Genomic DNA, 13,235 nt, shown 5'->3' on the forward strand with positions numbered 1-13,235 from the left:
AGTTATCCTAATGCTGTTTAATTTTGTTTCATCACCCAATATACACAATAATCCATGCTTTTTTAAAAACAGTTTCAGAGACATATAGTTCGCTGCATTGGAGTCAGAACTCAAGGGCTGGCAGTGTGCTGCTGGGTTTTTGTGGTTTGGGGTTGCTTCCATCATGTTCCACTTAGGTCTTTGTGCAAGCAGCAAGGGGAAACTTGTACAATTTCTGATCTCTGATGAAGCACTGGAGCAGCAGCTTTGGTAAGACAGTGATTAAACTGCACATCTCAACCCAATTTTTATTTTTGCCCAGTTTGCACTCCCCATGCACACTTTAAGCACTGTCCCCAAGTGATTCAGAGAGGACAAACTTTGTTCATGTTAATTTTCTGCCTGCCAACAGCACAGAGCAATAGCTGACAAGGAAGAAGGAAATGTATACATGAAAGATGTAAACAACATAATGGGAAGGGGTGGGAAGAAACAGTACATCAGTGTAGTTTGGAATGTATGTGTGAACAAAAAGACAATCCCTGCCCCAAAGAGCTTACAATCTAAACAGACAACACAAACACGTGATGTGGAGGGAAGGGTATACATAGAAGCAGAGTGAACAATATGATGGCAGCAAATGTCCTTCTTCAACACTTAGCCAGACAGTTGGCGGTAGCGATCATTCGCCATTTGGTCCATTCCTGCACAACTGCAAAGGATTGACAGCCTGAGAGTCCAACATTGGAACAGACTTGATGAACCCATGTAATAGGAGGTCTGCCTCTGGGCCGCCTCTACACCTCGGTTGGTGCAATTTTATCCCGGATGTTACAAGCCACCCGGAGAACGGCGTTCGCTGGAATGTCTTGTGGCATCCTTGTGACATGTCTGAAAAGTATAAGGTGCTGCGTGCGGGCAATGGCACCGGTAGTCTGTAGACCCGAACAACCACAAACATCTGCATTACAGATGAAGTCATTCCACTTTATGCCCAGTATATAATGTTGACATTTTGTGTGGAAAGCATCCAGCTGGTCCCTGTTCACTTCTACCCTCAACCAATCTGCTGAGCAGAGGATTGGCTATAGGCATCCAAATGCCATGCTAGTTCCATTTTTATGGAAGGGAGAGGTAGCAGGTCAGCTAAATGGAAAGTGAAGGGAAGAGGGTGAGGGTGAGGGAGACAGGGCAGGGGAAAAGAGGGTAAAAGGGGCAACAAGTTTGGAGTAAAGCTAAGGTGAAGAGACTGAGGGAGAGGAAGGGAGTTTTGAAGCAAAAAGCCATTCAGCACAGGGCAGAGAAAGTCTAGTCAAAACCACAGAAAGTTCTCCGAGGTCCCTGCTTTGTTTGCCTGTCACTAGTGGCTGGAGACTCTGGCTGGCTCCTCTTTGCTGTTTATTTCCAAGCCCACATGAGGGAGAGAGTGAGAAGGGGCACTACCTAGGTCCTACTGCCCCCAGAATATAGGGAGGACTCCCCTGCATAGTTTTGGGTCCAGCAGGGTGCTGGGGGAGGGATGGCCTCAGCTGGGTACCATTTTGCCTTCCTCTCCATTATGTAGAAGTGACTCCACCTTTCTGAGGATGAAAGTGGGAACATTTGAGTCTGATTTTTTTTCCTAATACAATTAAACATTTCAGAGTTGCTTAATCTAGCATGTATAATAACCAGGACAAAAAGAACCTCCACTGCTGCCCAAAATATGCTGCCTCCATAGGACAGGCACACAGCAGCCAGGACACTGAAAGAACGCTCTAGCAGAAACTTGAATTTTTAAAAATTAGTAACTTCAGAAAACTTCAAATTGATAGTGTCTATTTAAAATCTAGGGTGAGCCAATCTTAAGACATTGTTAGTAATATGGAAAATATACATTAATATAAGCTCTACTGCACACACATGGTTATTACATTTAAAAAAACCAAACAAAACCATTAACTGTAATACCATCCAGCTACTTTTAATGAATGAGAAAACAACTGATGTACCTAGGGACCAAATGCCTTTTTTTGCAAGGAAAATATTGGTTAAATAATCCACATCAAGATCCAAAATAACCCCAAGTTCTGGGCTGAGATTCCAAAAGCCATCCTGTGAAATAAACCAAACAAAAAAACAGACAAAGGTCATTTAAGACATTGCAAAATTCACATTAAAAATATCAAAGTACAGATAGGAAAGTAATTACAATAAAATGTTCAAATGACTTATGCAAAAAATATAATGTACTTTCGTGAATTAGTCAGTGATCCACAAACTTTAAGATCTAAAATTCAAAAGCATGATGTATCGACATCATAATTTTAATCAGTGTAGCTAAAATGGATTCTTACTGTGAGCCTATTCCTTAACCAATCCACATACTACCTGGCTGCAGCCAGCGTACCAACAGTGACATATGTACCACAGTTGGAGAACCTCTGGAATAAATTATCTGACCAATCCTACATCAGTGGAGTACTAAAAACAAACCAATAAGATGAATGCAAATCATTAGCTTCTTTCCATTATTTATCCCACGTACAGTAATGTGTTATTTGCAATGATATGTGTGGGTTAGAATACTGAGTGGGGCGCTCTGACTGGGAAGTGAACCTCTTGGGGGATGGGGAGGTTGAGACAGGGGAGCAGAAAGCACAAGAGGTGGGAACATTGAGTTTCAGAGGGAAGTGGGACAGCAGTGGTGGCATCAGCAGCAAGTTCTTTATTTTCAGATACAAACCAAACAAACTATTAACTTGCAAAAAGTTTTAAAATAAATAATTTGAAAATTACACTAAAAATAATGCTCAAAGTAGAGTACTTCCCCAACTGAAATCAGCAGAAAAGGATCCACTCCACTGAGAAAACAACAGCCTCCATTAAATTAGTAAATGTGAAATACAATGTTAAGTTTATTAAATCCCATTCCATTTTATTTGACACAAGATTGGAAATTCTGATAAGTAGGAAAGAGACACATACTAGACAGTTTGCTACTCTCAAAACAGGCGGAACACAAAGCTTTGAACTTTCACATTCAAATCAAAATGTGTCCCAGTTGGTAAGTATAATGATCTTGAAATCAAATCTGATTTTGCATAAATTTAAAAATATTGATTCTCTAATGTTAAATATTCAATAGGCTGGCCTGAACTGGAACTGCATTTTTGTTCTTGCAGCTTTACAAGAACAAAAAACTGCAAATGCAATATTATGCCCACAGTTACCTGTGGACACAATTAAGGTAATTTAGATGACTAAATATCTGATTTAAAGGCATAATCAGGTAAACACAAAGTAACATTAAAATGGAGGCAAGGTGCTGGAAAATCTGTCCCCTTAAACTTAATTACAGTAGTAAATTACATTGTGTTAGAAACTTTTTTTCTTTAATGAATACTCAGGTTTGGCAATCCTGCAGGAATTATTTATATATAAAAAATGTTGTAACTCACTGGATTTGACCCCAAAGTGAAGAACAACTGCTATAGACAATACTGCTGAAGGCTGTTACAATGACCAGAGGAGATAGCCAACAGGAGTAGCAAATGAGAGTTTTATGAGGGAGTTTAAAGAGGAAACATGAAGCCAAATGTACCCAATAAACATTGTCTAAACTTAGGCCAATAATCACTGCTCCCCTCTCCCTGCCCCCAAAAACCCTACAAGTGTAAAGAGAATGCAGCCAGAAGTCCAGCATCAAAGTGAGGGCTATCCAGTTTATTGCACTGAATATAGCATGTATGATTACCTGCCTTGTGGGCAGGTGGCATGTGTGTGCATTCAGTGCAAGCAGCTCACCGAGACCAAGTACAGGCTCTTGAGACCAGAGTGAATGAACCAGATGAGCTAAGAGAGACAGATGTATGTAGAGGAGATTTTCCAGGATACAGAAGAACAGTCCCTCTCCCAGTATGATAGCCTCTGTGCTATTGAGGAGGTTGAAAGACTAGGAGAAGGAAAACATCAAACTGGAGTAGAGGGAAATAATCCCATAGTTAGGACTCTCCTTTCAGATGATGTCATGGTATCCTCTTGCACTGAGGATACCTGTCCAGGGGAGGGGACCCCAGTTATTATGAAGAGACAGTGTGACAGAATGTACCTGTGTCCACACAATTGTAATATTTTTTTGTACAAAGTATGTCTTGTAAGGTATCATTTGAAAATTCATAATTTTCTAGTAAATATTGTCCTGATGAAATATGTGTGGCAACATTGTATGTTAAGTTATAAGATTTCCCTGTATGATGTTATTAACACATGTTCCAAACCACAGCCCTACCCAAGCAGAAGTTGGTGAACAGGTCTATCTCAAACAAAGGAATGTGTGCTGTGCTTGAACAGAAAACAGAGTCATCAAGCATGAAGGGAAACAAAGAAAGCTGAAACTGGTGAGGAAAAAGCAGCAAGAAACATCCTTCCCCACAAATTTTTTGTCTCTTGGTACCCAGCTGGAAATGTTTTTTAAGAGGGGAACTGAAACTATAAAAAAAAAAAAAAAAAAAAAAGGGACACACCCCACAACACCTCCTCTCCCCGCCCATCGCACTAATGCAACCTGAAGCGACAAAGAAAGCATTCATTGGACTCTGGGAGAAGGGGTCCTGACTTAAAAAGTCTGTCAGTAAGACTGCTGAAAGCTTGTGGTGAGAAAACTCTGCTTTGAATTTAACATAGTTAAGATATGCACCAGTTGAGTTTTATCTTTATTTTTCTTATAACCATGTCGGACTTTATGCCTCATTACTTGTACTCACTTAAAATCTTTCTCCTTGCAGTTAATAAACTTGGCGGTTTTTTTGTTTTATCTAATCCAGTGTGTTTAAATTGAAATGCAGGGGAAACTCCATTTGCGGTGGCAAGTTGTATGCATACTATTTCTATTAAAGAAATAACAGACTTTATATAACTTCTATTGTCCAGGAGAGGGCTGGGTAGTAAAGGACATACATTTCTCATGGGAAAACTAAGACTGGGGGTATGTTGGGGTCACGCTGCAGTATGACCAAGGCTAGTGAGAGCTGGAGTCTAACCCAAATCTGGCTGGCATGCCGCAGTTACACACAAATACTCAGGGTACGGCTTGCATGCTGGAAGGCTATTTGTGAGCAACCCAGGTGGGAACTCCTTCAGGCATCGTAAGGCATCCAAGATTGCAGGGCAAGGGTGGCACAGCTACTCTTTAGTCTAGATCAGTGGTCTCCAACCTTTTTATGCACAAGATCGCTTTTTGAATTTAAGGGCAACCCAGGATCTATCCCGCCCCTTCCCCGAGGCCCCAGCCCTTCCCAAAGCCCCGCCCTGCTCACTCCATCTTCCTCTCTCTCCGTCACTCACTCTCCCCCACTCTCACTCATTTTCACTGGGCTGGAGCAGGGGGTTGGGGTTCGGGAGGGGGAGCAGGCTCTGGGCTGGGACCAAGGGGTTTGCAGTGTGGAAGGGGGCTCCAGGCTGAGCCTGGAGCAGGGGATTGGGATGCAGGAGGGGGTGAGGGGTACAAGCTCTGGGAGAGAGTTTGTGTGCAAGAGGGGGCTCCAGACTGGGGCAGAGTGTTGGGGTGCAGGAGGGGGTGCGGGTGCAGGCTCTGGGAGGAAGTTTCGGTGCAGGAGGGGGCTCCAGGCTGGGGAAGAGTGTTGTGGTGCAGGAGAGGGTATGGGGTGCTGGCTCTGAGAGGGGGCTCAGGGCTGGGGCAGAGGCTTGGGGTACAGGAGGGGGTATGGATACGTGGCTCTGGGAAGAGGGTTGGGGTGTGGGCTCCCGGCAGGGGGGTTCACTTACCTCAGGCAGCTCCCGGTTGGCGGCGCAGCAGGGCTAAGGCAGGCTCCCTCCCTGTCCCGGCCCCATGCTGATCCCGTAAGGGGCCAATGTGCCCCTGCAGCCCCTGGGAGGGGCACATGGGTACGCACACTGCTCCTGTCTGCAGGCACTGCCCCTGCAGCTCCCATTGGCCACCGTGCCACATTCCTGGCCAATGGGAGCTGCAGGGGTGGTACCGGCAGACAGGGGCAGCGCACAGAGACCCCTGCCCACCGTCCCCTTCCCCGAGGCTGCGGGGGTGTGCTGGCCCCTTCTGGGAGCGGCGTGGGGCCGGGGCAGGCAGAGAGCCTGCCTTAGCAGCAGCCCCGCTACACCACCAGACTTTTAGCGGCCAGAGATTGTGATTGACTGGGAAAGTCTCCGGGATCAACCAATCGCGATGAGGAAATTACTCACTTTGTGCAGTAACAATGGTTCTTTGAGATGTCTGTCCCTAAGGGTGCTCCACTGAAGGTGTATGTGTGCCCCTGAGCCTCTAATTGGAGATTTTTGGTAGCAGTATCCGTTGAACCCACATACATGCTCTCCCTCCCTCATGGTCTGCCTCAAGGCTATCTAGCGCTGCACGGGCGAAGTCCCCTCACTTCCCTCTCCACCCCAGAGCCCTATAGAGAACTCCAAAGTAGAGGGGAGGAGGGCTGGTTGTGGAGCACCCATAGGGACAGACATCTCAAAGCACCATCAATACTGCACAAAGTGAGTAACTTCCTCTTCTTCTTCGAGTAGTGTCCCTATGGGTGCTCCACTATACATGACTCCCGAGCAGTACCCACCACTGGAATATGAGATTTCAGAATGGAGTCTGTCACTACAGAGTGTACTGTGGAGTCAAAGATGGCGTTGGGGGCCAAATCTTAAGTGATCGCATAAATGTTCTGCAAAAGTATGGGCAGAAGTCCAAGTCGTTGCTCTACAGATTTCTGAGATAGGGATATCTTTAAGTAATGTGACCGAGGTAGAAATTTACCTCATGGAGTGCGCATGGACTCTGGATGGAAGCAGGTTGCGTCCTTGATAACAGTGATTAATGCAACCAGAGACCCATTTGGATAGTCTTTGAGCCAATATCACAAAGTTTTTGGATCTTTCTGTGGACGAAAGGAAGAATTTAGGGGATTTCCTAAAGTCCTTAGTCCTGTCCAAGCACAATGCTAGTGTCCTTATGCAGAATCATCTCCCTGTTGTCACAATACAGTTTTGGGAAAAAACAAGGAGATGAATCTGTTGATTCATATGGAAAGTGCAGAGAAAGTAGGGAGAAACTTGGGATATGGCCTTAGGGTTACTTTGTCTTTAAAAAAGGCCGTGAATGGTGGGTGTGCCATCAGGGCCACTATTTCTCCTATGTGCCTAGCTGAGGTAATGGCAATTGGAAATGCTGTTTTTATGGACAGGTGTAAGGGAGAGCAAGTTTTCCATGGACTCAAAGGGAGGTCTAGTCAAAGCCCTGAGAACTAGATTAAGATCCCAGACTGATGCGGGAAGAGATTCCCAATGCCTTTAAGGAATCTATGCGTCAGCAGGTGAGCAAACACTGAGAATCTGTCTACCCGGCAGTGGAAAGCCGTTTTCACTGAGAGATGTACCTTAAGGGAGCTGAGAGAGAGTTTTGACCTCTTGAGGTCTAAAATGTAGTGTAAAATCAGAGGGAGGGAAGATGAGGTTGGGTCTATGTGTTTAGAATGACAACAAACTTGGAATCGTTTCCATTTTGCAGGCGAATATGTCGAGTGGTCAACTTTTGGCTGTGTAGCGACATGTCTTTGCTCATCAGAGCATTCTGCCTCTAAGCCTTGGAACTAAGAAGGAGCCAAGCCTGGAGGTGGAAGAACCGCAAGTTGGGGTGAAGGATCAGCCCATTGTTTTGAGAGAGCAGGTGAGTAATGTGCCGAAGAGGAACAGGAGGGCATATTGCCATCAGTGTCAGGTAAGGGAGCCAGACTTGTCATGGCCAGGAGGGGCAATCAGAATAACTCTCGCTTTGTCTCACTGAATGTTCAACAGGATCTTGGACAGAAGAGGAAATTGATGAGGGCGTTTCCCAGTGAATGTTTCCCCAGGCTGGCCCTGGAGCAGTAATGACATTTTTTGTTCTGGGAAGTAGCAAAGAGATCCATAATCAGAGTTCCCCTTAGGGCGAATATATCTTGAAGCACCTCTGAGTTCGGTACCCACTCATGGTCGTGACAAAAATTCTGACTGAGACTGTCGGCTATCATGTTCTATATCCCTGGTAGATAGACAGCTGAGATAAGCACATTGTGATGGGTGCATCAATTCCAAAGTTTGAGTGCTTCCTTGCAGAGGGAGAGAGATCTGGCACACCCTTGGTGATTTATGTAAAACATACAAGTCATGTTAAGTCTATCATGACTTTCACATGGGTGTTCTTGATGAAAGGCAGAAAGTGTGCACAGGCATTCCTGACAGCCTTTAGCTCCCAAAGAGTGATATGGAAGGTCACTTGCCCTGAACCTTGTGGTTGTGTAGGTGAGCTCCCCAGCTTATTAGGAAAGCATTCATCCCAGGGTGGCGAGTCTGTGTAGTGGGAGGAACGCTCTCAAGGTTGGTGCGGATAAACTCCAGTTGCTGTACCGGGATTCGTGCACCACTAAAATGAAGAGAACCTTGGAGAATACCCTGGGTGGAGCAGTCTGAACTGATAATGGTCCTGCCCCAAAGGTAAACCATAGGAAATTTCCTGTACAATGGTTATATTGAGATATGGAAGTAGACATCTTGTAGGTCGAGTGCTGTAAATCAATCTCCTTGCTAGTGTGACCATCTTGAAAGTCTGCACCTTCCCGTATTTGTTTAATACCCTTAGATCTAGAATGGACCTCCGACCTCCCTTCGCTTTGGGGATCAGGAAATAATGAAAGTAAAGCCCTTTGCTCCTGAGTTGCACTGGAACTGGTTCAATGGCCCCTAGGCATAACAAATGATATATTTCCTGATGAAGTAGGTTCTTATGAGAAGGGTCCCTGAAGGGGGACAGGGAAGGAGGGTTGGAATGGGGAGGGACATGAATTGAATGGCATAACTCTTCGAAATAATCTCCAGGACCCATCTGTCAGTGCTGATATTCTCACAACTGCTGTGAAATAGGGCCAGGTGACTTCTGAAGGTGACAAGTGTGTAGTTGGCAGCTCATGTTGCAAGGTATAATTGTTCAGGCCCTTGACCAACCCGTCAAAAACGCTTAGAAGAGGCGGTTTGAGAGGTCGCAGACTGGGGTGTGGTCTGCTTCTGCTTTTGAGCTCTGGTCTTCTTACACTGTGGCTAATAACAGCCTGAGATGGTGGGTATTGAGGAGATTGTGACCTGTGCTGTGGCTGAGAGGTATATCTTCTCTTCTGTCCCGCAGTGTAGATTCCTAGGGAGTGTAATGTGGTCCTGGAATCCTTCAGGATGTGGGGAGAAGAATCGGTCTTCTCTGCAAAGAGTTTGGGCCCTTCAAACAGGAAATCTTTTGCAGAGCTTTGGGAAATGCAGAAAGGTGTAGCCAAGAAGCCTGCCTCAGTACCACTGTCCTGGAGACTGGGCGGGCTGCTGTATCAGCTACATCCAGTGCTGTCTCTAGCACCAGTCTGGCTATTAACTGACCCTGTCTAAGAATGGTCTGAAACTGCTCCTTGTGTCTCTCCAGTAAATGCTCCAAAAACGCATTCAGTTTCCCATAATTAATAAAATTTTATTTGACCATGACAGTTTGGTAATTCACGACTCTAAACTAATGTCGCCGGCAAATTTGCTTCTTTGGGAGGGATGTAGTACTTTTTTTTGCTGTGTTGCTGGTTGGTGCGGTGGAGGCTGGAGTCTGCTGGATGACTTTGGTAGGATCTAGAATAGCCTCATTAATTGGGAAGGCAACTCTGGATGAGGAAGAGGTGTGCAGAATATTCACCAACTTGTGATGTGTATCTGCCACCTCCTGTAGAGGAATCTGTAGCTCATCTGCCACTCTCTTGGTATGATCCAGCAAGTTCTTAAAATCATCACCTAGTGATGGCGGGGGGGGGGGAGAGACATTACAGCCTCATCTGGTGGAGATGAGGAGAAGTTTGCTTGGGGGGGTAGCTTCCCCTTCGAGTCTTTCTTCCTGTTCTGAAAAAGCTTCCTCCTCCCCCAGCTCAGGGGCTCAGGGGCTCTGGACAGCCAGGCTGTAGGAGACCATCTGGTGGACTCTCTCTGAGAGACACTGGACAGCTGCAACATGTGTGTATGTTGCCCAAGGACTGCAATATAGCCACGGGGGTGGGGGGAAGGAGGGCAGGCTTGGGCAGAGGGGTTACTCCAGGTGGCCTGTATCACAATTGTGGGTTGGCTCGATGGAATTGGGGAGGACCCTTGTATTGTGATGGTGGGCCACGATGAGGAGTCAGGGAAATGACCTCCTCCTGGCCACTGTCAGACTGGTCACTGGGTAAGGGCACACAGATGAACACTATTTCTGGGGAAGAGTCAGCATGGCTTTTGTAAAGAGAAATCATGCCTCACCAATCTATTATAATACTTTGCTGGGATAAACAAACATGTGGACAAGGGAGCTCCAGTAGATATAATGTACTTGGACTTTCAGAAAGCCTTTAACATGATCCTTCACCAAAGGCTCTTAAGCTAAGTAAGCAGTCATGGGATAAGAGGGAAGATCCTCTCATGGATCAGTAACTGCTTAAAAGACAGGAAACAAAGGGTAGGAATAAATGGTCAGATTTCACAGTGGAGAGAGGTAAATAGCGGGTCCCCCATGGGTTTGTATTGGTACCAGTGCTGTTCAACATATTCATAAACAATCTGGAAAATGGGGTAAGCAGTGAGGTGGCAAAGTTTGCAGATGATACAAAATTGCTCAAGACAGTTAAGTCCAAAACTGACTGCGAAGAGTTACAAAGAGATCTCAAAAAACTGGGTGACTGGGCAACAACATGCCAGTTGAAATTCAATGTTGATAAATGCAAAGAAATGCACATGGGAAAACATAATCCCAACTATACATACAAAATGTAGGGGTCTAAATTAGCTGTTACCACGCAAAAAAGAGATTGTGGAGTCACTGTGGCTAGTTCTCTGAAAACATATGTTCAATGTGCAGAGGCAGAGAAAAAAGATAATCGTATGTTAGAAACCATTAGGAAAGGGACAGATAATAAGACAGTAAATATCATCATGCACTATAAAAATCCATAGTAAACTCACACCTTGAATACTACGTGCAGTTTTGGTTGACCCATCTCAAAAAAATATATGTTATAATTGAAAAAAAAAAATACAGAAAAGAGAAACAAAATTGATTAAGGGTATGGAACAGCTTCCATATGAGGGGAAAGAAAAGCGTAGAAAAGAAACGACCAAGGGGGATATGAAAAAGGCCTATAAAATCATGAATAGCGTGGAGAAAGTGAATAATGAAGTGTGTTATTTACCCCTTTACATAACACAAGAATGAAGGGTCACCTGATTAAATTATTGTAAACAAAGCAAACAAAATGAAGTATTTCTTCAAACAACACACTGTCAACCTGTAGAACTCATTACCAGGGGATGATGTGAAGGCCAAAATTATAACTGGGTTCAAAAAAGAATTAGGTAAGTTCATGGAGGACAAGTCCATCAATGGCTATTAGCCAAGATGGTCAGGGATGCAACCCCATGCTCTGGGTGTCCTAAGACTCAGACTGCCAGAAGTTGGGATTGGATGACGGGATGGATCTGTAAATAATTGCTCTGTTGTGTTCATTCCCTCTGAAGCATTTGGGCCCACGCACTGTCAGAAAAGAGAATAGCAGGCTATATGTACCATTGGTCTGATCCAGTATGGCTGTTCTTTGTTCTCACTCTAGCTCCCATTAATACTTTACTAAAGACTCTGACTGCTTATTAATTGTACCAGAACACTGAGTTGAAGATTTAGAAAATTTATCTTATAATTTCAGCATCTCAAAAATATTGAGACACATCTCTTGGTTGAGGAGGCTATTTTGAGGATTCCTAGTCTGATCACTGGAGCTGCCAATGAAATCAACAAATTCAACCAAGATTTTGTCTCATCATGTATCTTACAAAATTAGATTATAAATAAATAAGAAAGATGAATTTGCACAGTGCAAATCTGCTTATCTGATGGCAGGACTGAATGGTCTCAAAGTGCAACTGCTTTTTGAACAACAAACTGGCTTTCAAAAAGGCAACATATTGGAAATTGATTTCTTTCTGAGTAAATCTACAGAATAAATTAGATTGTTGATAGGGTGGCTGCCCCTCACTGGCAGAAAAGGGGTTAAAAGCATCCCTAGGGAGGCTGTGCTGGAGGCAGCCAATCAGAGAAGGGTTGTAGGGAGCGGCCAAGCAGGCCCATATAAAAAGGGAGCTGCATGGCAGAGAATGCAGTTCCCTGCTGGGAGCCCAAGGAGGAAGGACTGTGTCTCTGGAGGGCTGAGAGAACTGCCAGCACCCTGGACAGAGCAGTGCTGCTAGCAGGGAGGGGGGGGGGGAGGAATGGATGACAGAGGCCCTGAGGCAAGGGCAAAGAGAATGCTGGGGCCATGAGGAAGTGGCCACACAATCCACTGCAGTAGCCACTAAGGGAAGTGGCTGAACAGTGAACTGCAGGTCCCCTGGAAGGGGGAAGCACAGTGTGTGGCACGGCCGGAGGGCTGTGTCGCTGAAGAGGATGCCATGGTCCTTCAAAAGATGTGGGTCCTAGAGCAGGAGTGACAGCGGCGAGGCACTACCCGAAGAGGGCACAGTAACATGCAGAGCTAATTCCCAAGACAGCCAGCAGAAGGCGCCAGAGTGGTCAGCGCACCCTGTCAGAGATACCAATATTGTTATTTATATTGAGGAACCCTGAGGAATACCAAGTAAATTCTCCTGTAGGATCCAACAGAAGTAACTCTTCACTAGACACAGATTTACATTTAGATGCCAACAGAAGAACCCAAAGTACACTATTTGTAATAAAAACAATTTTTAAAAAGTTATTCCTTGTATCTTGCTTTTAAGTAACGCAGATATGGAAACAACGGCACTGTACCTGATTTTGGAGCTCAAAAATCTGAGTCCAGGTTACAGCACTTGGTGGACTTTGTTGAATCCTCATCTGTGGTAATGTTTTACCAAGCTTTTTTTCCCTCATTGCTGTTAAGACAAGATCCTTAAAAAACAAACAAACAAAAAAAAACAACCACACACAACAGAAATATTCACTAAGAACCTGATTCTGCCTTATTCATATTAAATAGTACTTCATCACACAACTAATTCCACTGAGATCTATGGGACTACTAGTGTAGTAAAGTAAGTTTAATCAACATGAATAAGGGTGGCAGAAACAAGATCCAAGTTTATATCACTCCATTAAAAGTTAATTAAACCTCCAAAATATAAATCACTATAAAACAGCAGAATTTACCTCCTCTTCTTCAGCATCCCTTGATGTGGAAGTCCAG

General features: G+C 44.6%; 1 protein-coding gene across 3 annotated transcripts in view; it reads right to left on the minus strand.

Annotated features, from left to right (window-relative positions):
- Nucleotides 1-13,235, minus strand: part of PARP4 (poly(ADP-ribose) polymerase family member 4) — a 103,394-nt gene that overhangs the window by 2,670 nt on the left and 87,489 nt on the right. For 2 of the 3 annotated variants that reach the window (XM_054015505.1, XM_054015504.1), the window contains 2 exons: nt 12,821-12,940; nt 1,971-2,073 (listed from right to left, as the gene is read on the minus strand). In XM_054015505.1, the coding sequence (XP_053871480.1) occupies nt 1,971-2,073; nt 12,821-12,940 (223 nt within the window). The remainder of the gene's footprint in view (nt 1-1,970; nt 2,074-12,820; nt 12,941-13,235) is intronic. The other variant, XM_054015506.1, reaches the window with a different exon arrangement.

The sequence above is a fragment of the Malaclemys terrapin genome, chromosome 1 (assembly GCF_027887155.1).
Source record: "Malaclemys terrapin pileata isolate rMalTer1 chromosome 1, rMalTer1.hap1, whole genome shotgun sequence".
In the NCBI taxonomy this organism is placed as follows: domain Eukaryota; kingdom Metazoa; phylum Chordata; order Testudines; family Emydidae; genus Malaclemys; species Malaclemys terrapin.